Source organism: Armigeres subalbatus, chromosome 3, assembly GCF_024139115.2.
Source record: "Armigeres subalbatus isolate Guangzhou_Male chromosome 3, GZ_Asu_2, whole genome shotgun sequence".
Taxonomy (NCBI): Eukaryota; Metazoa; Arthropoda; class Insecta; order Diptera; family Culicidae; genus Armigeres; species Armigeres subalbatus.
Window position 1 is genome coordinate 157,067,851 of NC_085141.1, and position 27,226 is coordinate 157,095,076.

General features: G+C 41.4%; 1 protein-coding gene across 4 annotated transcripts in view; it reads left to right on the forward strand.

Moving 5' to 3' along the window:
• Positions 1–203: 203 nt before the first annotated feature.
• The window catches only part of LOC134220288 (proline dehydrogenase 1, mitochondrial), a 95,505-nt gene continuing 68,482 nt past the window's right edge, over positions 204–27,226 (forward strand). For 3 of the 4 annotated variants that reach the window (XM_062699302.1, XM_062699305.1, XM_062699301.1), the window contains exon 1: positions 204–1,403. In XM_062699302.1, coding sequence (XP_062555286.1) covers positions 969–1,403 — 435 coding nt within the window. In that variant the 5' untranslated portion in view covers positions 204–968. The remainder of the gene's footprint in view (positions 1,404–27,226) is intronic. The other variant, XM_062699304.1, reaches the window with a different exon arrangement.

A 27,226-nucleotide genomic window follows, 5' to 3' on the forward strand; every position in this document is an offset into this window, starting at 1 on the left:
TTGCACAAACTACTATACTCCCTGCTTATGCCACTGTGCGTCCGGTGAGCACTTCTTCATCCAAAGCTGTGTAATTTGATTACTGCGTGCTGATGCCGCATGAGACCCGTTCTCACACGATCAATCACTCACTGCGGCGTCGCGACGGCGACTGCACGACTGACACGAGGAGTGACTAAAACCGAATGAAAACCTCGCTCTCGCTCATTGTCTGTTGATTCGCGGTCGCGTGCGGAACGTTTTTCCCGAGGTGTCCTGTGCCAGTTTCTGTGTTTGTTCAGTATAGAAAAGTGAAAAAGTGGTGAAAATTCACAATTTCATTCGGCGTCTGGAAGTTGTTGGAAAACGCTGTCAAATTCCTCTCGTCCAGCACAGTCCGCCGACAATCGTGAAGCTTTATCAGCTTCTGAAGACTGCGGAAAATCCGAAATTTTATCGGTGTCAATTAGCGTTGTGCTTCTGTCAAAGGAATAAAAGGGGGTTGTCATATTTTTACGCATTATATTTTCTGATCTCTGGAGTGAAAGTTGCCTCTGGAGTAAGATAATCGTGGTTTTCGGGGTCGTGAGCGGTCACCGGCGGTTCCAAAAGTGGTCATTTTAGTGCGGCCGGAGGAAAAAGTGTTTACGTAATTTCACTGAATTTTCGTTGTGTAATGCGGTGAAGAATAGTTCTCGGGTCGCGTGTGCCAAAAGAAGACAGCAGTTGCCAGGAGTCGGTCGGCCCGGAGTCCGTGCGCGTGGGGAACAAGGAAGAGAAGGTCTTCGGAATCGTGCGATAGTATTGGTGTTGGCCCTTTGGCTTGAACGAACAGAGTATCCCAGCCACTTCCCCCCTCGATCCGTTGTCTCCTCGGTCGGTCGCTAACTCTGAGAAGCCTCTTCCCGTTGAAAACGAACGTTTGAAGCAGTGAGACAGCAGGACCTCTTTTCCGTACGGTCGGCGGTAGATAATCGGTGCACTGTGTAATGGCGTTTCTGCGTTCGGTCGCTCGTTGCAATAGTTTGGTTTCGCGAAAAGTTTCTTCCACGTCATCGGTGGCCAGTTCCGGAAGTGTTCCGATTTCCGGATCGCAACGTGGTATCCTATTTAGTGATGCGTTAAGTGTCGAGCAATATCAGGCTTCATTGAGCTATCTCAGTCAGGTCTTGGCCGGAGGACAACTTCATCAGCGTAGGTTCCGATCGGTTACGGCAGCTGCCACATCAGACCGGGTCAATGTCGCCAAGCAACAGCAACAACAGCAGCAGAACAATCCCAGCTCACCCCAGCGGGACCCGCTGGACGTTGGCTTCAATGATCCGAGGGCGGCATTCAAGAGTAAAACGACCTTTGAGCTGATCCGGGCCTATTTCGTGTACGTCCTGTGCTCTTCCGAGTTCCTCGTCGAAAACAACATGAAGGTAAACGATTTCAGAACTTCCACTTGATAAACATTGTACGATTATCACCTGCCCCAGAATCCGATCGGATTTATACTTAGATCTTACCAGACCGTCATCAATATGTCACTACACTGCCCTTCCCTCATCATCCTATTACGTATAGCTTTTAGTCCCATCCTGCCCATCTGATGATCTTCATTACAACACCCTTAGCGATAGCAATCGAAATGGTACCTAAACATAGCCAGCAAAGCCGGCACGAGTCGCTTCTTTGCCAACTGCTTGGTAGGATGTAGAGATACCTTCGCTTAGATTAGTCGGGTTGATATTGCATATGCACCGTGAGAATAGGGAGGGAAGCAAGCCTCTTAGCTAATATAGGACTCGTGCCCCCCAAATGCAGATATCGATTGTCAGACGGAGGCAGACGTGTTGTGTAATTATTTAGAGTGGAAAAACTGTTAGTATGTAGAGACGTTCCTTTGAGTGATTGTACTCCATTCGTCGTGCTCAAGGATTCCGTGCAAAATTATGAAATTGGAGAAAATTCCCAATTTTTTCTGCAATTGATTGTTATGTTGCAGGAAATGCTATTTATTATGAACATTTAAAATGCGTTTCTCAGATTGTAAATAACGTTTGTGAAATAAAATAAAATGAAATGAAGTTATGTTATTTAGCAGATTATTCATTAATTTGAGATAATGTAGAAAACTATTACATTTTCCTTTATGCGGTAACAAATTTACGGAAATGTTCTCTTGTCTTGTTTGCTATATAAACGTTTAGAATTGTCACATCAAACTCCTGAGGGATAACTGCGGAGAAAAATTACAAAAAATGCATTATTCTATTTTTCTTCGTTTTTAGTAGGATGAATATCTCATGTTCGTAGGAGCCATAAGATGAAACAACCCGAATAGTAACACACTCATAGTACGATATCTACCTAGGCACATTGTAGAGACCCGTATTCGTCGATCTGGGGCGATGTCCCTCCAGTTTTCCCAAATGCTTTGCAGATCGGCTTCCACCGTTTGCTATACTAACTTTTCCCTGGCCATCCACCATGTTGTTGAATCCTATCCGGTGTTCTGCCTTATTATTATTATAGAGCTTTAGCACTTCCTCGGTAAAAGTACTGGAAATTTTCCCCCGGGCAATCCGAATGCCAAAGTGGATTAGGCTCTGTGAATCTCATTCGCCTTCAAGACAGTCTCGGTGACTTCCCCACCCCGAAACTATAAGTCAACAAGGGGACAACAAACGTGTTCATCACCTTCACCTTGTGGTCGGCCGACATGAAGCTTTCAAAATATGTACCGTTGACACGATGCAGGAACTTTTTTTGCAGTATGTACATACTTTGTTGATCATCGTGTGGCGCATTCTCTCTTCAGTTGCAGGAAACCTAGGAATTTGTACGTTTGGACTTTAACCATGTTTCGAATCTCATTCTGTCAGTTAACACTGAAAATGCGGAATCCTGCAGTCGAACCTAGCGTAGATGTGTGGGCCAACAACTATCGATTCCAAACTCCATCCGTCTGTCGTTGCTGAATATCGTTACTAGCCTCAGTGATTGGAGCAGCTTCTTCACAAATACCAAAAACAGCTTCAAATCGTCCATGAATAAGATGTAGGTGATGTTTGTACTCATTCCCCACTTTTCATATGATAGCTATAAATGCTTTGGCTGAGTGCTCTGCTAGCAAGGTTGAAAGTAAGGCAAAACCATAGAGGACTAAAGGTATCGCATTGGAATCTCAACGAAACCGCTTGTGCGTTTCGGTGTCCAGTTGGTATCGGTTGCGAGAAACGGCAATAGATTCAGAAATAAGAATACGGAATGCTCGGAATAACATGATATTTGCCTGAATTCGGAAGACCCCATTTCCACCTCAGACGCATGACTTGCTGGTCGCTGAGATCGGGGGCTCGAATGCGCTGAGCGGAAAGGGGCCTTATTTTGGACTAGCTACAGATGCGTGCCCAGTTTCAGCTCGATGGAAACGTTAAAGTGCCAGTTGGGAAGTATCTTTTTGTACCTTTTTGTAGCACGAAGATACTGGTTTGAGAAAAGATAGCTTTGCAGGAATAAGACCCATCTGTCAACGCTAGACAGCCAGTATTGACAGCGATGCGCTATCGGGTAGCAGTAGTGTTGGTGCGCCGCCAAGCATCCCGGGCAGAAGCCATGAACATAATAAAAAAAATTTAAATGCGTTTGATTTTTTTTCTATTGCATTTTTTTGAATCATATTTGTGTTATATGAAACTCTACGGAGCCTATTTGCTTATTAGCTTAGCTTAGCTTAGACTGACTGAACATATCAATGGTTGCTACTCCGTGATTGACACTACGGGGCCGATTTGCTTATTGAATAAAAATGTATCCTAATTATTGCTGTTAGTCGCGTTTTATTGCGTGAAAGTCAAACAAATTCCGCACAGTATTTACGTACTTCCACAGTATTTCCGCTCGAATAACAAAACAATTCTTGCGTTATGCTTCCTGCATGGCTTCCCATTAGGCGAATTCAACGAATAAGGATCTATCTTCAGCCGTTTTGTTTTAAGACAAATTATGGTTAAGAACAAACTAATAGCTCGTGATATCCATCATTTCTTCTCGTCTGAAATTTTTTTCTCATATAATCAAGTCCATATTTCCTTTTTGCTATCAAATCCCGATTTGCCATTATTGAGCTATTTTCGTCTGCTCGGGATCCCCGACCATGTCTAGCGCTTCCGTTGATTCTGCGTTACCCTCAGTTAAAGAATTCGTCCGCGCAGTCATCCGCTGCGCATCGGTGCATCGACTTAACAGCTTGGTCGGTCGGGCGAAAAAGGCTGCTTTGATTGACCTGACGAGCCTCTTCTACGATCCGCCCATGTGAGAAGCGGATAGTGGGTTAAACGGCTACTTGGTGGTCGCGTTGATGAACATCTCGAATTGGGATGTTTAGGGGTATGTATGTTTTGGCATATTCTGAATCTGCATAAAACCCTGAGCCCAACCCCAATTTTTCAGAATTTTTGGAGCCCCGGAACTATTTTTAATTTGCATTTTAAATTTATATGGGACTAAAAATTTGTTCTTATTCTGCATGGGCCAACTGTCATTCTATGAATCTTAGTGTCATTCCATCGATTGAAATGGCTTATTGTTTGCTGTATAAAAATGTTAATAAAAGGTTTACAAACAAAATAAAAATATGTTGGAGATCAGCAAAGCATGCTCTTTATGTTACTATATAAAACCTCATATTTTTCTTTGCTAAACAACACAATTCATTTTAAGCTCATTTCGACTCTCTTGATTGACAATTAATTGTCTTCGGTGATTGGAATTGATCCAAGAAAGGATATTTTCGAGTCGGCCCAGAGCACTCGTTGCGAAATCGGCAGAATGTGACTGATGCATAGCGTTTTCATCAACAGCCTATCAGCGCCTGCAGCTCAAATCTCAGAATGGAGAGCGTATTTAGAGGTGCCAACTTTCCTTCCAACGAGCGCTCCATGGGTTTCTTTCTCTCTTGGATAACAGCCCTGGAGTAGGCCGATCGGGAGGTACCACATCCTTCGTGGATCAACTGCGGCAAACTCCTCGACCGTAGGTTTATGGATGTCTTCTGCTAGTATTGCACTTTTTGACACTCTCGAACATCGTAAGAACCGCGTCGAAACGCTTCTCGTAGCCATCACTCCGACATGGTGTAATTTTTGGAGAATTCTTCGTTATTGTAGCACCATAGAAGCCCAGTTCAGGGCAGCAGGGACTATGTCCAAGGGCTTGACGATCCCTCCCCAGGCCATCTGCGAGTTGTGGGGCTTGCCTAGGATGTGGTGGGGTTTGACAGTGGGCCCTGTTAAACCTCTATAAAAAGCTGCATGTATCCGCAAGTAGGCTCCACCAAAGCGACCGTGTGCCGCTCAAAGCGCACAAGCCCAAGTCCTGGTGTTAGGTGGGACGCTAAACAGCCCTGACACGACGGCCCTCCGACGAGACCGGAGGTTTGCGCAGGCCCAATAAGCCGCCTACAAAACCAATCATGACGAACAATATAAGAGATAATGCGACTCGATATAATCGGCAAAGACCTAGGCGACGAATACAGGATCACGATTGGAAGCTTGGAACATGGAATTGCAAGTCGCTAGGTTGCGCAGGTTGCGACAGGATGATCTACGATGAATTACATCCCCGCAACTTCGACGTCGTGGCGCTGCAGGAGATTTGCTGGACAGGACAGAAGGTGTGGAAAAGCGGGCATCGAGCGGCTACCTTCTACCAAAGCTGTGGCACCACCAACGAGCTGGGAACCGGCTTCATAGTGCTGGGTAAGATGCGCCAACGCGTGATTGGGTGGCAGCCAATCAACACAAGGATGTGCAAGCTGAGGATTAAAGGTCGTTTCTTCAACTATAGCATCATCAACGTGCACTGCCCACACGAAGAGAGACCCGACGACGAGAAAGAAGCGTTCTACGCACAGCTGGAGCAGACATACGATGGATGCCCACTGCGGGACGTCAAAATCGTCATCGGCGACATGAACGCACAGGTAGGAAGGGGGGAAATGTATAGACCGGTCATCGGACCGGATAGTCTGCACACCGTATCGAATGACAACGGCCAACGATGCATAAACTTTGCAGCCTCCCGCGGAATGGTAGTCCGAAGCACCTTCTTTCCCGCAAAAATATCCACAAGGCCACATGGAGATCACCTAACCAAGAAACGGAAAACCAAATCGACCACGTTCTAATCGACGGTAAATTCTTCTCCGACATCACGAACGTCCGCACTTACCGCAGTGCGAATATTGAATCCGACCACTACCTCGTTGCAGTATGCCTGCGCTCAAAACTCTCGACGGTGTACAACACGCGTCGAAGTCGGACGCCGCGGCTTAACATTGGGCGGCTACAAGACGGTAGACTAGCCCAAGAATACGCGCAGCAGCTGGAAGTGGCACTTCCAACGGAAGAGCAGCTAGGCGCAGCATCTCTTGAAGATGGCTGGAGAGATATTCGATCCGCCATTGGTAGCACCGCAACCGCTGCACTTGGCACGGTGCCCCGGATCAGAGAAACGACTGGTATGACGGCGAATGTGAGCAGTTAGTGGAAGAGAAGAATGCAGCATGGGCGAGATTGCTGCAACACCGCACGAGGGCGAACGAGGCACGATATAAACAGGCGCGGAACAGACAAAACTCGATTTTCCGGAGGAAAAGCGCCAGCAGGAAGATCGAGACCGTGAAGAAACGGAGCAACCGTACCGCGCTAATAACACACGAAAGTTCTATGAGAAGTTAAACCGTTCACGCAAGGGCCACGTGCCACAGCCTGATATGTAAGGACATAAACGGAACCTTCTTACGAACGAGCGTGAGGTGATCCAAAGGTGGCGGCAGCACTACGAAGAACACCTGAATGGCGATGTGGCAGACGAAGATGGCGGTATGGTGATGGACCTGGGAGAACGCGCGCAGGACATAATTCTACCGGCTCCGGATCTCCAGAAAATCCAGGAGGAGATTGGCCGGCTCAAGAACAACAAAGCCCCTGGGGTTGACCAACTACCAGGAGAGCTATTTAAACACGGTGGTGAGGCACTGGCTAGAGCGCTGCACTGGGTCATTGCCAAGATTTGGGAGGAGGAAGTTTTGCCGCAGGAGTGGATGGAAGGTGTCGTGTCAAAAAGGGCGATAAGCTGGATTGTAGCAACTACCGCGCAATCACATTGCTGAACGCCGCCTACAAGGTACTCTCCCAAATTTTATGCCGTCGACTAGCACCAACTGCAAGGGAGTTCGTGGGGCAGTACCAAGCGGGTTTTATGGGCGAACACTCCACCACGGACCAGGTGTTTGCCATTCGCCAAGTACTGCAGAAATGCCGCGAATACAACGTGCCCACACATCATCTATTCATCGACTTCAAAGCCGCATATGATACAATCGATCGGGACCAGCTATGGCAGCCAATGCACGAACACGGTTTTCCGGATAAACTGACACGGTTGATCAAAGCGACGATGGATCGGGTGATGTGCGTAGTTCGAGTTTCAGGGGCATTCTCGAGTCCCTTCGAAACCCGCAGAGGGTTACGGCAAGGTGATGGTCTTTCGTGTTTGCTATTCAACATCGCTTTGGAAGGTGTAATACGAAGAGCAGGGATTAACACGAGTGGTACAATTTTCAATAAGTCCGTCCAGCTATTTGGTTTCGCCGACGACATAGATATTATGGCACGTAACTTTGAGAAGATGGAGGAAGCCTACATCAGACTGAAGAGGGAAGCTAAGCGGATCGGACTAGTCATCAACACGTCGAAGACGAAGTACATGATAGGAAGAGGTTCAAGAGAAGACAATGTGAGCCACCCACCGCGAGTTTGCATCGGTGGTGACGAAATCGAGGTGGTAGAAGAATTTGTGTACTTGGGCTCACTGGTGACTGCCGAAAATGACACCAGCAGAGAAATTCGGAGATGCACTTTGGACTCCGCAAGACGCTCCGATCGAATAGAGTTCGCCGCCGTACCAAACTGACAATCTACAAAACGCTAATTAGACCGGTAGTCCTCTACGGACACGAGACCTGGACGATGCTTGTGGAAGACCAACGCGCACTTGGAGTTTTCGAAAGGAAAGTGCTGCGTACCATCTATGGTGGGGTGCAGATGGCGGACGGTACGTGGAGGAGGCGAATGAATCACGAATTGCATCAGCTGTTGGGAGAACCATCCATCGTTCACACCGCGAAAATCGGACGACTGCGATGGGCCGGGCACGTAGCCAGAATGTCGGACAGTAACCCGGTGAAAATGGTTCTCGACAACGATCCGACGGGTACAAGAAGGCGAGGTGCGCAGCGGGCAAGGTGGTCCAAGGTGATCAGGTGGAAGATGACTTGCGGACCCTCCGTAGACTGCGTGGTTGGCGACGTGTAGCCATGGACCGAGCCGAATGGAGAAGACTCTTATATACCGCACAGGCCACTTCGGCCTTAGTCTGAATAAATAATAATAATAATAGAAGCCCAGTCTCAAATTCACCTTCAATTATCCTTGTCATCCTCGCGAGTATAGCCCTCGATCGCCGGTCATCGTATGATTCGGGGAAGCGATCCACTGAAACGCCAACATAATCAGCCGTGAAATACTGCTTGACCAGATCAAAGTGCAAACTTGTTGGAACCGCAGCCGCATGTGCATGTTACACCTGACGTAGTTGATCCCATTCTGTATCGATCCGTAGGTTGACCATTCAGAAGGATCTTCGCACCTACTGGTTCATCCATACGACTTTCTTGTACTTGTTGGGTCGCAGTGAGACGAGTATTCGATTCGACGAGTATTCCACGTGCTTTAGCATCGAAGTCTACAATCGGCAACTTACGCATGTGTTCAAAACGATCGAATGGATCTCTGTAGCGTAGCGTCTGCACCGGCAGATCCGACACAAGTTTTTGCTATGAGTAGCATTCCAGCCATCATCCGGATCCAAGAAGATGGAAGACTTTACATTCGTCCACACGATGATCCTGTTTTCCGCAGACCAAACAGCTTTTTAACAGCTAACTGCTTCTCTCGGCCGCGTTTGCTTAGGACCCAATGAAAGCGTGACATCGGTAGCTGCCGAAATCAAGTTCGTCATATATCGACTGCGGTAAGACGCGCGCCTACAAAGCAAGACCATGCTGAGGCTGGCTGGGTTCGATTCCCGGTGCCGGTCTAGGCAATTTTCGGATTGGATATTGTCTCGACTTCCCTGGGCATAAAAGTATCAACGTCTTAGCCTCACGATATACGAATGCAAAAATGGTAACCTGGCTTAGAAACCTCACAGTTAATAACTGTGGAAGTGCTTAATGAACAGTAGGTTGAGAGGCGGCTTTGTCCCAGTGTAGGGATGTAATGCCAATAAGAAGAAGAAGAAGATATATCGATTGGGGGGCACTGGGAACTGCCGTTTAAATGTGACCCAGTCTAGCTATAGATTCGCGGGAAGTTTATCCACTAGTTCTTGGAGTATTATCGGGATGGATTGACGTAGTACTTGGCCTGTCGCCTTCAGATGATCATAGAAATTGTGTACCGCCATCCCAAAGGCGACTGTGAACTGCCTCGAAAGCACCTCCCTTCAGACATCTATTTCTTCCACATTCCAGAATCCGTACACATCGGTGGAGGTGTTGAAAGCAATACTGTTCCCATACTGTGAACAAATTACCTTATCTACTAGAGCTTAACTGCTTAAACTAGTTGTTAGATGATATGGCTGGCTTACGCTTCCCGATAACATTGGCTGATTTCTGACCTGACCAGCTGATGATTGGCGGAAGAGACTGGATGGAGCTGGTAAGTCCCATCACTGGATCGACTCAATTAGCTGTCGTGATCGGCTGGCGTGATCGATGTCTCCGGACGATTTGTTCATCATACAGGCTGGAAATCGCGCATAAATGTACAGTATGAGTGCCTTTCTTTCCTTGAATAGTTTGGTGTCAAGCTCTGTTGAAAGTGGATTTCGTGACACATCTTCCAGTTTTCTTCTTTCTACCCGTTGTCGCGTCTTGACGTATTTTATCTTCCAAGTATTTATTCGAAATAACTGGATACCTACCTGTTCTGGCATGGACCTTTCTAAAGTGGACTCCTGTGGATTCCTTAGGGCTGCAAACTATAAATAAGCCATTCGTGTGAGTAGAAGGTTGTTGGTTAGATGTTGAATAATGACCAGAAGCGATAAAAACATCAGGCACAGAAATTTACAAAATGAGCACTGTACTTGCCTGTAAAAGGTACTCGGAAGACCGTCTTTCCTAACTCACAAGCAAGACCGCGGCGGCTGAAGATCGTTGATAAGATAGGCTCAATTGCAGTGAGAGGAAAGGGACTTCCTTAAATCTTGCGTCCCGGTACAGGGCTGAGGTAGATTTCTGCTTACTCCATAACTATATTTTCCCTGGAAAAACGACGACTGTAGCTTCGGAGCTTAGGTGTCAAATATACTCATCCCAACTTTGATTAATACGAACGATAATGTACTAATGTCTCTTCTTTTGGAGACCAGGCATGCAACTTATATTTCCAAGCTTCCGAAGCGTTTCATTGCTAAGGCACTAGATCGGCGGTAACATGACTGGCAATTCGAGATAAATAAAACCAGAACTTTGGCTGGGCTGCAGGAACGCTAAAGATTGCAAACAATGAAGAGGGGGTACTACCACCAGTTCCGAACATCATTGATAATTGCTTCTTCGGAATTTTGTCTCCAGCCGTACTTAACAGTCTTCGGCTGAATCTTGGATTGTCACCAGCACTTATGGAAGACTCGGACATGGGTTGATGGATTAAGATTGGTTCTTTTTTCTTGGTTTTTAACTCTTTAAAGATCCCAGATTCCAGGTTTTGCATTATGTCGCTATGAGAGTTAAGTGCATCTCTTTGTCCAACTTCATAAGCAAAGTGGACTGCATTACGGAAACGCATCTCTTTTATCACGGTTGAGCTTGAAAGTCTCAACCAAAACATTGGCTGATTGTTCATCACTTGCTCGAGTGTTATTCCACAATCCACAGCATCCAAAATGAAAAATAGTTTTACAAAATCCGTGCTACTTAACTTGAATATCACCGATTTCACCGGCGCTTGACATTAAGCTAAAGACATTTTGCTTTATTTGGACGTTTTCAACATTTACATTTGAAAAAGTTCGCCAAGACAACAGCGCATGCATAAATGTGATGTACAACACGGATTACTATCGAAGGCTTCTTCTCCTTCAATGGCTCAACATTCCAACTATAACGATTAGTATTTCCTCAGTTAATTGAATACTTTTACAATTGCATGGATATGTATCTTGTGAAGTTGACCGTTTTTTATCGGTGCATTATCGATATAGTTAATCATGATTCATGCTATAATGCTGTTACCGAAAAAAATCCTTCAATTCTTGGAGGAAGTAGATTAAATTAACACGGCTGGTTCCATGAGCACCACAAGTCATCGTTTCGACCATTTTATACAGCTTCGTTTTGAATGCAGTATCGCCTTTCATCCACCCAACTGTTGCCTCGCTTCTTGGCGGAAAACGTCCTCCCAAGATGGCCCGATTAATTATTCATTTAAAATTGATTTTATGGTCAGCGCAAAACCCCTTTCCATTGTCGGAAAACAGCACCAGACAAGACAAGTGCCTCAAATTACATAATGCATTCGGACGAACTGCCACATCAGTGTTGAACGATTTGAACCTGTCTCTCTGGGGGGAGTTCGCGACGGGGATGGGTAGTAGAGCAGAACGAAGTCAGAAACGCACTGCAATGACCGTATGAGCACCGAAGAAATATATATTTAAATCTGAAACGACATATTTTGACGGACAGTTTTTTCTTTAACATATGATCTTTGGACCAGAAGGATAAAACCAGTTTTCCACCCATCGGGTGGGAAAGAAAATGCGAATTTTCTTGCCACGTGACGTAACACGCGAATGTGTCGCAGCAGAACAGGCGGATATTAGGAGCAAGCATGTCCGTCACCACACCATCGTGTGGGCAGTCAAGTCGGTCTTGTTATTGTTTAACGTATGTGGGTAAAGACTAGAGTGGGACAAATTTTCTCAGTTTTCCGAATATTATAGAAAAAAAAACATTATTTCATCGCGCACCTAAGTGGACACTTCTACAGATGTTATGTATGGTTTCTAGGGACCATGTTTGATTTGTAAATTATGTGGCTAACATTAATGTTCTACACACTCACAAAAGTACAGAACATTTCCAAATCGAAATTTGAACACATGATGTACCGCCGAACCAGACCTTTAAATAAACTGAGTCAAGAGTGTGATTCTTTTAGATTTTTTTTAATTTAATAGTTTCTATGACGAAGTTACAAAATTTTAACCGGAAAACGTTATCAGTGCCCATACCTTTTGGTTTTATTTATTTTCAACTGTTTCACTAGAGCCGAACCGTTACTTACGTCCCATCTAACTACATGCGGTCGCCGGGGATTTGTTTATAATTAGAATTCTTTGCATTTCCCTCGGCGTCGTCGTCGTCACCGTGTGACAGCGAAAGTCTCGCGTTCGCGAAAGGTGTGTTTGCGAAGTTTTATCGTTCGGTCAAGAAGACGATGAGGCGGTTTTTTCTAGATCCTACATGTGCACCGAAACCTAGATACAATGTTTGGGCATTCCTATTCGTATTCGGTTCTTCAAAAGTTGATTGCGTAAATGGTGGTAATGGATTGAGGCTGACGTATGTACATATATGGGTATAAGTTTTAATAGAACGTGTGAAGTTCGGAAATATCCTTTGAATTTGATGCATTCATTCGTGTTGTCATGTTATGATGGATTCAAGTACATTTGATCATGCTCATTGACCTCAGAGGGCTGGTAGCGGACACTATTTAAGAGACAATAGACCAAGCATTAATGGAAGTGTAACCTCGGGAGTCAGATGTAGTTTTTTCTTAGACGATCATTAAATTAATTCCTTGGAAGGCAATTGCTGTTTTCAACTTGCAATTGCACGTTGGCACAAGTTTTTACTAGATAAGGGGTAATTAAGCAAGTCACGGAATAGTTTTTATTTCAACTGTGGATGTTTGTTCTCATAATGGTCGGTTTCAATGCTTACTACCGATAACGGCTCGAATAGCTATACGATGACTAAATCTCGCTTCAATTGACGACACCGACTTTACGGTACCGTGGAACAATTTAACCTGGAAAATGAATCAGTCAAAGTAGGGTAAATCACTACTTGGGCCTATGGACCTGATTCCCGGCTCACTGCACAGAAAACTAATGATTTATACTGTTTGGAAGCCGTAGGTTTATGATTGATAATTTTTAAAAAGTCTCCCATTTATCTTCCACAATACTCAATATATTTCAACCACTTGTTTTACTCCTAATTAATCCAATAGTAGAAAATAAAAATGTAGATTTCAAAACTTCGCTCTCCGTTGCCACACCACTGAGCCGGAGTGATTTTTTCCACTTTTACAAAACGGTATCATCAAATAAACACCTACCTGAAAATCGTCACAGTGCTCGATACAACCATTGCTTCAGGCTGTTTATCACCACACAATAATGCTAAACTCACGCACTTCAATATTTTGTAATTGTTCGTATCACTAGATTTTATATAAACATATTGGAATACATTTAAAAATGTATCCTCAAACCGAACAAAAAATCACCTCGGCCCAAGAACTTCTAGCTGTTTAGTGCTGCCAAAAGGCCATAAGTCTTATTTTAGTATGAAGATAATCCTTCATCGTTAATAAGAAAACTGTCTAATACGTTGACGCTATCATGTTATTTATAATTCTCTCGATTTCAAAAGGTGGAAAAGATAATGTTTTTAAGTGTTTGGATGAGTAAATATATCTTCTCAACCAAATAAAAATGATTATGAATAATACCATCTGGCATCTTGTTGTCGTGGAACGTGCATATTTTTGTTTACGTCGCATTTTCTACCGTCCCGAGAGAGAATGAGAGTAAGATGTTGAGAGATTGAGTAAAATATTGCGTATGCCGAGGAGATTTGAGGTATGCCGGATAAGCAATCGCCTATGACTGAAATGAGTGCTGCACCATGTTAATTTAAATCAAATAAAAGCTTTTCCAAGCGGTGTTTAGCAAGAATAACTATTTTTGAAGCAGAGGTGAACCCCATCGCAATATTACACGGCCCACAAAATTCAGAAAAGCTGCCCCTAGTCATAAATATCAATTAAATAATGCAGTCGTGCGCATGTTAGGCCGGGAATGGGGTGAGAAACCCTATATACACAGAAGCTTTGCAGCTGGATTGCAAAAATGTAAGAAACCTTAACAAGATTCTTATACAAATATTACTTTAAACGTCATTCGAATTGTTAGGATTGAGATGAGAGCTTATCGTTTTTATAGAGGATCTAGAAATTTTAAATAGGTTAAACTTTCAAACAGATTTCTTAAGGTCTTTACACTCAATTGCAAGATAATTTGGCCCTGTTTGGCTGGGTGCGAAGTTTTCCGGTTTATACGTTCAGCGTGGAAGTTAAAAATACTGATTTTCTGTAAAATTTTACATTTATAAAAAATGTTACAAACTATATCAACATATTGCTGCAATGCTTTAAAACCAAAGCGCTGTAGTCAATTCAAATAAGACCAAAATGTTACATACACCCCTCATTAAGGGGAATTTCCATCCCATCAAAAACAAAGCAATGAAAATGAATTTGGTTTGTTTCTTATTTTTGTGATTTTTTTCACCAGTGGGCACGCGTGTTAGCAAAAAGAAGCGACGAGATGAATATATGTTCAGTGAGATGGAAATCGGAACAGTTCGCCTACATTCATTAAATTCATTTTTATGATTTGCCGTATTTTTATTATTATTCATCATGTGTGCATTTATCTGTTGCACAAATTGAATAGTAACTTTATGTACTTTATCAATTTTTGAAAAGCGTTTTGGAATCATCAAAATCGAAACAGTTTTTCGCGCCCCCAGCGAACTTGACTATCAAAATTCATGAGTTGCGAATCTTCGCCCGATTATTTTACCAACATCGCTTCATATACGCAGTTGCCTTACCGTGGTATATCCAAGCGTGAATAGGCGTGACGTGTGGTCTACATATAAGCCTCCCGATTCCGACGTCCATGGTTTGAACCCAGTTTGCCTTTTCAAATTTAAATCATCTCTCAGGTATTCCTCAGAAATTTTTCGAATAATTCCACAAATCATTTGAAATATCCTCTAAAAATTCTATCGACCTTGGACATTTATCAAGAATCTCCTTGTTGAATTTATTCAGGATTAATCAACTCCTTCAGATTTTTTCTTTTCGTTCCTGTAATAAAGAAAAAAATCCAGAAATTCTTCTGCAGTTTTTCTTCTTTAATGGATCTACTTTCCAACGAGAACTTGGTCTGCCTTTCAACTTTGTATTTTGTTAGCAATTCCTCAGTTATTAATTGAAAGCTTTTCTATGCTTGCCATTGCATAAGTATGTATCTTGTGTGGCAAGAACAATGGATACACTATATATCCAGGGTGTCGAGAAAGTTACCAACCCGAAAACATCCTAGACCGGACCGAAAATCGAATTGGCAATCCTACGCATTTGCTCGCAAGGCTACATGAGCTCCTTTTAAAATACCTTCATAAATTGCTGTAGAATTGAAGTTGAAATTTTCGAAAAAAAACTATTTCTTAATTTTCGCACAAGCAATTTGCATCATCTTTTCTGTTTTTTTTCTTCTTTCGTGCAATATTATTAGACCGCCAATGGGGACAAAATCATATGGACGGCAAGATTAATACACAACATTATGCAATAATTAGTTCAACACTTAAAATATTGACTGTGAAATCATAACTTTTTGGTAAAAGTTTTCCATAATTGTAGGGGAATGAATGACATTTTTAAACTTACTTTACATACTTTCTGATTTTCGAGGTGATTTAATTTAATGTAATTGGTCGCTACGAGCCCTGGCGCACATGAACTAAATAAAAATCTTCTTATATCTTGTATCCATCACATGGAAGTACAATACATACACAAAATACGTATCCATCAACAACACAACAAACGCCAACCCAACAACGTGCGCCAGACGACGACGGTACACCTCGCGGTATGAATGTGGTTCTCTGTGCATATTTCTACATTTTGCCCGTCTACCTACATCATCAGGTAATATCGCAAATCGAGCAACTGCTGACTGGAATAATATCGTCATATCGTTTTACTGAGTTGATGCTTCTAACTAGAGGAGAACAACCCCGGTCCCGACTTTTTACTCAATGGAGATCTCCTATATAATATTTTTTCTATCACACCGTCCGGTCCGACGTCTCGTCGTTCGAAGCATGCGCACTTCCACCGGCCATGTGATTCCTTTGCCGCTATCTACCCATCGCTCGGCGTGGTGGGATGAAACCGTTAGCAGCAGGTAGAGCGCCATATGCGATTCGTTCAGAACCCAAAGTCACTCACTCCCAGCGCGCGATATTCTGGCGTCGCGCTCTCGGCATACCATACCGTGCACTCACTCTTAAGTTATTGCGAATTTTTCTTTCCTCCACGAGGAGTTCCGCATGAAAGGGTTCTGCTGGTTTCCCACTTTTTATTTTATGTTCGTTTTCCTTCGGTTTGTCTACCACACACCGGAGTCCGGAATTAGTGCTGATGGAAGCAGTCAGCAGCGATCACCACAGTCGATATCGAAAGCTACTGCTGCTGTAAAGAAAACGTACTGGAGCCGGTCCGAAGTGCACCGCGTGTTTGTTCTTTTACCGCTACATGATGATCGATGTGTACAGAACAGAGGTGGTTGCACTTGAATAAGGGATGACCACACTGAATCACTCAATCAGAGTTCCAGGGCTGATGATTTATCATTATTTTTTTAATAGCTCTATAGAAACTTTAAAAAGGCACGTTTTGATTCATTAGTGTTTACGATTGCTTAATTTGAAAATTAAATTAGAGCGATACTTACTGAGATACTTTTATGCTCTACCTAGGGTAAAGTGCCCAATAGTGGACCCTCCACCTCCAGTCGTTTTTGCATTATTACGGCACAATGTAAATTTTTTGCTATGAAATTCCATCGGGAGAACTCCAACGGGAGTCCTATGATTTGATTACATGCATTGGAAATGCTATGGAAAGTAAAATTAGATGGTACCTCGTCGCCGAAGTAATAATCACGGTATTAGCAGAAAGCCCTGGTGGAATGCTGAACTTCGTAACCAGCGAAACAAATTGAGAAAAGCGCGCAAAAGATTCTTCGCCAACAAAACCGACGAGAACAGGAATGCACTTCGACTGGTGGAATCTTCCTACAACGAGCTTCTTGACTCCTGCTACCGTAGACACATGGACAACTTGCAGTCGAATTTAAAGAACAATGTTTTGGAAGTTTGTAAAATCTCAGAAGACAAGTAACCAAATTCCGAAGACTGTGAATTACGGCAACGCTACTGCAACTACATCTGACGAGGCTGCGAATCTTTTTGCGGCATTCTTTCAAAGCGTATTCAATGCAACATCTCTGCCCCCAGCCCACACAGCAGGCTTCCAGAACGTCCCAGTCCATGAAATACGTCTTCCACGATTTCAGTTTTCCCATCGTGAAGTGCTAAAGGCTCTTTGTGACCTTGACGTGTCCAAAGGTGTAGGAGTGGACGGCTTAACGCCCTATCTTCTGAAAAGCTGTGCTGAATCTTTTGCGACTCCACTGCTACTGCTCTTCAATCAATCGATGAAAGACAATACGTTCCCGGAATTATGAAAAACTGCAAAAATGATCCCTGTTCACAAATCAGGAAGTAGGCGCAATGTTGAAAACTACCGCGGTATATCGATACTATGTTGTCTTGGCAAACTCTTTGAATCTATGATCCACAAAGTCATATTATCAGCAACTAAACATGTAATATCGGAACACCAGCATGGTTTCGTTCCACGTCGCTCTACTACGACCAACCTGTTATGTTACTCTAACGTGCTGTTCCGTGAAATCGAACGGCGAAATCAGGTGGATTCGATTTACTTCGACTTTTCGAAAGCGTTCGACTGCATACCACATCATCATGCCGTCAATAAGTTGCGACACATGGGCTTTCCAGACTGGGTAGCGGACTGGATTTTATCCTATTTGACTGGCAGAAAAGCTTACGTTGAAACAAACTCTTCCCGATCCGAGGCCTTCAACATTCCTTCGGGTGTTCCGCAAGGCAGTGTGCTAGGGCCTTTAATTTTCGTTCTCTACATAAACGACCTAAGCCTTCGAATCTCATCTGCAAAACTACTGTTTGCCGACGATCTTCAGAGCGATCAAATCATTACTAGACTGCGTTGCTCTGCAGACGGACATTGATGAACTTCTCCGTTGGTGCGATGAAAATGGGATGTGCGTTTACATCAAGAAGTGCAAGGTGATCACTTTCCGCCGATGCCTATCTTCAACTACCATCGCCTTCCATCGATGGAATGGAACTGGACTGTGTCGCTTCAATCCGAGACTAGGGAGTCGTAATGGATTCTAGACTGCGTTTTAGTGAGCATATTTGTATAATTACTGCTAAAGCTTGGGCAGTTCTCGGATTCATTCGTCGTAATGCATCGCAGTTTACAGACATATATGCATTGAAGTCATTGTACTGCGCCCCCGTGCGTGGCATTCTTTAGTATGCTGCCCTGTTTGGGATCCTTACCACACTTCGCAAGTCATTAGTATTGAACTTATTAAAAATCATTCATCCGTTTTGCACTTCGTCACTTACCGTGGAATGACCCCGCAAATTTACCAGACTATCCTGCTCGCTGTCAGCTGGTGGATCTTGAACTTTTGTCAAGAAGACGGTTGAAACTAAAAAGATTATTGGTCCACGACATCCTCAAAGGATACATAGATTGCTCGGATCTTCTCTCGGAGACCCAACTCATCGCTCCTAGTCGTGGGTTACGGCACGCTTAACTCATCGCTGCCCCCATGCACTTGACAAATTATGGTTATAACAGCCCTTTAAGTTCCTGTTTGAGAAATTTCAACGTTGTGTGTGATATGTTTGATTTTAATATTTCTAAGCATTGTTTCAAAACTAGGATTAAGAATGTAGTTTAATTTTAGTCTGTACGATAGCATCGAAGACGATTCAATAAATAAATTTTACCCTACTACAGTAATATCCCGATTTTATCATCCCCCTGGTGAATTTCGGGGTGTTAAAACAGGGTATGTGACAAAATTGGAAAAAAATATTTCCATTTTTTAAATTCATTCCACAAATATGAATCATTTTATGCCTTGGAAAGGCCAAATGCATGAACGGTGCTCGTTATTTCTTGTCGAAATTGCTTACAGAATATTTCCCAGGTACTCAGAAGTCGTTCGTAATAAACTACAGGCGGTGAAAAAATTTCATGAAAATCAATGTTGTTTGTGGTATTACTTACAAAAATAAAAAAAAAATGGCAACATTTTTTGGGGTGACGAAAACGGGTCGAAAACGTGATAAAATCGGGACGTGATAAAATCGGGTCGAAAACGAGATAAAATCGGGGGTAGACAAAATTGGGGAGTGACAAAATCGGGTCAACACTGTACCTGAGAAACTCCTTTTGAAACCTTTTTTGTCTTCCTCGTACAACAAAGCTGTACCAAAAGGCTACCTTTTATATAAGTCTCGGAGACCTATAGTGTTCTATACCAATCGACTCAGCTCAGCAGAACAAATGTCTGTCTGTCCGTATGTATGTATGTGTGTATGTGTGCGCACAAAAGCTGAGAAAAACATTAGACAACTTTTCATATAGTAATTCTCGCAACAAGTTGCATTCGGAAGGTGGGGAAGCCTAGTAGTTTTTCACTATTGATTACTATATCGACCGTTACGTTTAAAAGTTATTAAGAAAATGGTACATCGAACTGTATTAGCGTCATATACGGTTGGTTTCTTGGCTAAATGCGAGAAAGGTAGTCGCAGTATCGCTACACGGTGAATTAAGTTGGGTTAGGTTTTTAGCATTGTGACATGCCACCGGAATGGGATGGAAGGAATATTGTGGATTTAAATTTGCCATGGGCTGCGACTACTCTTAGGCCAGTTCGGATAAGAAGCCCATTGAAAATCCCAATTTATTCCTAAATGTCTAACACATACAGTAATATCCCGATTTTATCATCACCTGGTGAATTTTGGGGTGATAAAACAGTGCATGTGACAAAACCGGATTTTTTTATTTTAAAGTTTTTAATTCATTTCACAAATATGAATCAATGCGTGAACGGTACCAATTTCTTGTGGAAAATGCTTACAAAATCCTTTACAGGTACTCAGAAGTCATTCATAAGAAACCACCGGCAGTGAAAGTTATTTGATGAAAATCATACAAAAATAAAAAGAACTACTAAAACTTCCAAAATTGTTTTTGGTGATAAGATCAGGACGTGCTAAAATAGAGTTGAAAACGTGATGATATCGGGGGTAGACAAAATCGGAATATATTAAACCGGGAAGTGACAATTTCGGATCAACACTGTATTAGCAAACCCTTTGAAAAATAGCGTGTATCCATTCGTCGCCATCCATAAGACAAATCAACAAAACGCATGTGGGTGGTGTCGATATGTAAAGCAAAAGGTTTCCATTCATGCTCCTTACAACAAATGGGAAAACCGCATAAAAATACGCGATAGTCCCCAAAACTGCTTAATCCTTAATAGGAACGCATGTACCAGTTGTAGCACTATTCTTAATTTTGATTCCTATTATGGCAAATCCTATTGTTTTTTATGGCATTGGCCAAACATTCAGTGTAATTTTTTTCTTGGTGTTAGCATCATGCCAATAAAAAACTACTGCTCTAATCGCGGGATTTTGTTTGTTTGCTGTCGAAACATTGATCAACCCTCATTATTTGACCGTCGTCTTATATGAAGTTGTTTCGTTGTAATGTCTACAACCTTCAGCAGAGGCGTCGCGTCCGCATGTGCAACCTGTGCACTGCACAGGTAGCAACTTTGTCCCTAACATTTAAACTCTCGATAGATTTCTTGTCATTCTTATCCAAATATATATTTGGATTATGTGAATTTATCATATGTTTTGTACAAATTTGATGATTAATAAATACATAATAGTAAAATATGCACAGATTTTTCATAGGCAGTCTGTAATATGCATATGAGGCAACTGAAATGTTGCGATGGGGGCGCGTTATATGTTACTCTACGATACCGAAACGACGCACCGTCACATGTCCAACTCGTGCATTTTCAGCAGAGAACGGTTTGCCATGCATCATACACGCATTATTTTGAATGTGTAGGTCATCCGCTCTAACCGCAATCGGCGATGTATAGGTAGTCAAAGCGTTCATCGCTGGCAGTGCACGGTTTGGTGCCGATGTAGAAAAGCACATCGGTTTGGTGCCTACCGAATAGGTAGGCCTTACCACTTCAAACAGCGCATGCGCGATTGGGCACAATCGCAATTCTATTTTGAAGAGCGCGCAATCGGAACAAAATAGAAAGAGAAAAGAGACTCTCTCAAAACGTCCCATCCATGTCCGCGGACTTTGAATAAGCACATCGCGATGCATCGGAGCAATAGCGTCTTCCACATTGATTGGGATTTTGGCCTATGAAGAATTTTTCTTCATATCCAAAATATTTAGGAGCTATTCGTATATCATATGGACAACTTAGTCGGTAGAGGGGTATGAAGAATGTCCATCTTTCAGACACATAATTAATGACAAATTGCATGAGCAGATGTGTACGCTGATGGAGGGAGGTAGGGTAAAACGTCCTATCGTTGTGGTATGTCCTAATGTTGCGGTAGTGTTAAAATAGTCCATTCTGGATATAATAGCATTAAAAACAATTGTGGATACGCTAAAACTCGTCGAATTACCGACTAGAACAGCTTTTGTTTGACAAAATTCCGTTCAAAATTATGAAAAATCAACATTTTTCATTAAAAATTCCTTTGAGCCTATTATTGCGGTAGTGCTAAGGTCCTATTGTTGCGGTATCGATTTCCATAAGAATTGCATGCAATACCGCAACAATAGGACTGACCTTGGAAAAATGTCGCAACGATAGGCAACTGCGTCCTATTATTGCGGTAGTTTGTTTTTATTGTGATAAAAACAAAACAACATAAGTTTAGCACAATTGACGTAATATTTGCGAATCTATAATTAACGAGCAACCTATTCGACTACTGCAGTGTGGAAAAAGTCCAACAGGTAATTTTTAAAGAATTTTCGAAGTAAATTTTGTTTGGACACGATGCTTAACCTCTCCATAATAGGTCGTTTTACCCTACACATCTAAAACTTTTCGACTTCTGTCCACGTGGTATGAGAATAGCCCTTCTAAAAAAAATATTCATCAAAGGAATAAACTAAAAATAGAATAAATAATAATTGAGGAACCCCCATGTTTCAAATATGTATGACATGCTAATTACATAATATGTGTATTAGCCATCTAATCATTTTTAATATATTTCATTTTTCTGGTTAACGTTTCACAATTATTAAGACTCGTCTCATTCTACGAAATAACTTAAATTTAAATTAAAAAATAGATACCATTCCATTGAATAGATAGATGTCTTAATTGTCATATTGAGAAGCATAACGATTCCCATGGTGATATTTTTTTAAGGTTCAAGATAGTCTGTCTCTTTCTGTCCTTCGAAAAATTGTGATTGAGGTAGTGCAACATCTCGAAACAACACAAAAACTTAATCATCTTTTGTTCCCCCTTAATATAACGCACTGTCACTTTAAGTTTAGTTTGAGTTTATTCCGATATTATTTTTATTACTTTATTTTCGTGAATTTTGATACACTTCTTCACTTTAATCGATAAATCGGATGTAGCTTAGAAGCAGATAGACAAAACATATGGAAAACACGCTTGAAAATGAATCGTTTATATTGGATGTGTAATTTCAGGTCCTTTTTATACGCGTTTTTCTCGTAATACTTAACTTCAATCAAACGGTGCACATGTTGAAGAATTGATCACGCGACGCCTCTGACCTTCAGAATAATGTTTCCGGCCGTACGAAAGTTTACATACAATTCAAGACAAAATTTTCAAAACGACTTATATGCTTTTGTAAACAAAGATTTGAAAGTCGATTTGACGAATTTGATAGCACTTCGACGCAAACCAACGCCATCAACAAGTAGCCGTAACCTTCACCTACTTATTGATAGTGTTGGTTTGCGTAGGAGTGCTATAAGATTCGTCAAATCGACGTTTGAATCTTTGTTTACAAAAGCAGATAAGTCGTTTTGAAAATTTTGTGTTAAATTTTACTTCAGAACAAAACTTTTAATTTTGCACATTTCTATGAAAAATAGTTTTTAGAAAAAATCTATAAACTATCAATTGCGCTATGCCAAAATTAATCATTTCCAATTCCTATGTTATATACTTTTCGCATGGGTCGCGAACATTCATTAAAATCTCGCCTCTTTCTAAATAAGATAACTACTACTGATTTCTCAAAGCGAAATATGATTGTTCGCCAGAGTATTTTTGCGAGCATCATCGAAAACAATATCGTTTCCAAGAATATTGCGCTAAGTGTCACAAGTTTGTGTAGGCTCAACTATCACCGGAATGATTCTCTCACTCTTCGTCTTCGCCCTCACACATCGTATTGGCTTCGTTACACGACGAGTATGAATTCTCCACATTGCACAGTGGTTCCCCTATAGGTCATAAATCCAAAAACATGACTATTTCGAAATTCAACAAGTTATCCCTAAACTGCTCCTTTATGGTATACTTTATAAGATGCAATCGTCATTTTTGTAGAATTTGAGCTAATATGATCTGTATAAGGCTTCGAATTTAAGATAATCCAGTTAAATAAACTATACGTGAAAATGTTGGCATACCTCATGAAACTTATGTTTTACCTTTGTATTCCCTCTTGAAATATTCTCTGAGTAAATATTTACACTCTAATCTGTCATTTACATGCTATTTCAGCTGGGACCGTCCGCAACCAAGCAAATGGTCAACGTAAAACTCTACTGTGAACGGATTCACAATTTTCTTCTTCCACCAATAAAATATGTTTCCCTTTCAAATCCCCCCCTATTCTCTATCATTTAAAGACTATTTCAGCTGCGACCATCTACGACCAAGCAAATGGTAAACAAATAGCTTTTCTATGTTTCTTCGACGGAAAAACAATTTTCTTCTAAAGTTTGATATCTTCATCCTTTACGGAAATATGTTTCCTCTTCAAATCCCCTCAAGAAACATCCTGTGAGTAAATATTTACACTCTAATCTGTCATCTTAAGGCTATTTCAGCTGCGACCGTTTGCGACCAAGCAAATGGTAAACAAATAACTTTTCTATGTTTCTTCGACGGAAAAACAATTTTCTTCTAAAGTTTGATATCTTCATCCTTTACGGAAATATGTTTCCTCTTCAAATCCCCTCAAGAAACATCCTGTGAGTAAATATTTACACTCTAATCTGTCATCTTAAGGCTATTTCAGCTGCGACCGTTTGCGACCAAGCAAATGGTAAACAAATAACTTTTCTATGTTTCTTCGACGGAAACACAATTTTCTTCTAAATTTTGTTATCTTCATCCTTTACGAAAATATGTTTCTTCTTGAAATCCCATCCAGAAACATCCAGTGAGTAAATATTTACACTCTAATCTGTCGTGTAAAGGCTCTTTCAGCAGCGACCATCTGCGACCAAGCAAATAGTAAACAAATAGCTTTACTATGTTTCTTTGACGAAAACACAATTTTCTACTCAATTTTGATATCTTCTTCATCCACTAAGAAAATATGTTTCCCTTTCAAATCCCCTCTAGAAACATCCTCTGAGTAAATATTTACACTCCTATCTTTCATATAAAGGCTATTTCAGCTGCAACCGTCCACGAGAAAGCTGAAGCCCCAAACGCAATACAACGGAACGGCGACGGAAACGGAAAATTTGACAGTTAGCCCATATATTTTCTGTCAAATTTGCCGTTTCCGTCGCCGTTCCGTTATATTGCGTTTGGGGCTTAAGGGTAAACAAATAACAAAATTACGTTTGTTTAACAGATATCATATTTTCTGCTCAATTTCGTGGTATAATAGTATTATATTTAACTTTAAATTGATATATTAAACCTTTTTGCCTTTCTCATATACTCATATACAGTATACGTGAAGGCTATACGTTTGTTCCAAAAAAGAACTGTTATAGGATGCCCAGAGACCCATAGTATTAGATACCAGATGATACATGTCTGTGCGTGGGTATGTGTGCGTATGTATGTGCGCAAAAAAACTCACTCATTTTTAGGCACTTATACTTCTAGACCAACATTTGGAAAGGGTGATATTTATTCCTTTTGATTCTTCGGCTACGTAGTTAGCTATATATGTGGACAAAGAATCAGAAGGAATAAATATTGGCTGTTACCCCCATTTTCAAATGTTGATTTAGACTTAACCGATTTGTTCGGAACAAGTTGCGTTCGACGTGGAATCATATCCTTTTGTTTTCTAATAAGAATTGGCCAGATCGCACAATGGGTCTAAAAGTTATGGCAAAAATACTATTTTTTCATATGCACTAGAAAGTCATTAACACCGCTAGGTGGATTAATCAGGTTTATTTTCGTTTACTACTTTCACAATAACAAGCATCTTCCCACCCACGCATCTTCCTCAAGAATGTAAATTGAACGTTGTTTGTTGGATTTTTGCATATAATACTGAAATCGGCTCCGTAAAGTATGATAATGACTGAGCCTACCAAATAATTAAAAAATAGGCTATTTAATCCGAAAAATACTAAAAGTACACCATTTTACCGTATAACTTCCGTAATTTATATTTATGACCGCCCTTCTAGGGGAATGGAACCACTGTGCATTGTGTGAGGAAATGCCACCTCTGCAAAAGAATCGTTATAAAGATCTACATTCGGAATACCAAGAAATCAGTAACGATTTCTGGTTCTGCTAATTGAGAAACACCAGGATTATCGCAGTAATCGTTTGCGATATTATTTAAAGCTTATAAGTTTTTGAATGGTTTGCTTTAAACATTTTACTGAGCTACGAACTCACCTGAAAATCACAGAATAAGGCCTGTTCAGTTTATAAAGAGGACACTTTGTATTGTCGATGCTTTTAAACCATCAATCTTTTTCGAAATCTGTTTTCTCTTCGTTGAATATATTGTCTGGCCATCTAGAAATGAAATCCAATTATCAACGAGACAATTCTAACTCAGAAACTTGGGATATTCATAACAATCTAAATTTGTTGGATTTTCAACAGCTTCAACCGTTTATATCCCGTTTTCGGGCTGCCACAGGCTCTACTGTTTCTGAATATCGACAAATCATTGACAGTGTGTTTCTTTCCGATGTTCTTGATGATCTTGTTGACATGCCGATTTACAATTTTCTTACAAACTGTCAATTCTGTTTAAAAAATTTCTGTTTAGAAGCTTATGTTTACGCGAAATTCGAGAAGCTTTGACAATTGTCACCATTTTGTTGGATTTAAACTGTTTTATCTGTTTTTTTAAAGTACAGTTGATTGACAGTGTATTATAATATACAATAAAGCAAACTCCATCGAAATTGACCAATCTATCTGCATAATATCGTTATGTAAAAGTGTCCTCTCAATAATCAGTCCTTATTAATCCTAAACACGGAAACGTTATTAAAACATAAGATTCCTTAATCGACTTAGGGACCTTAAGGGATAATTTAATATAAACTTTATAATTCTTATGAAGAATTTAAGTTTGGTTACTTCAGAGGCGAGGTGCACAGCGGGCAAGGTGGGTCGATCAGGTGGAGGACGACTTGCGGACCCTCCGCAGACTGCGTGGTTGGCGAAGTGCAGCCATTGACCGAGCTGAATGGAGAAGTCTTTTATGTGCAGCACAGGCCACTCCGGCCTTAGTCTGATGATAAATAATAATACTTCAGAGGCGTCGCGTGATCAATTCTTCAACCTGTGCACTATTTTAATATTTCGAGAAAAACACATAAAAGGGACCTGAAATGATAAACAAATAATTTTCCTGCGCGTTTCTCAATATGTTTGCTTATTTTGTTGCATCTAACTGGTTCTAAGCTACTTCTTATTTTCTGAATTAACTCAAACTGAACTAAGCTTCAAAGTGATTTAAGTAAAATTAAAAATCATCAGAATCGTTACTATTATCAGAATCGTTTCCAATGTGACAAATAAGCAATATATCTATTCGGAA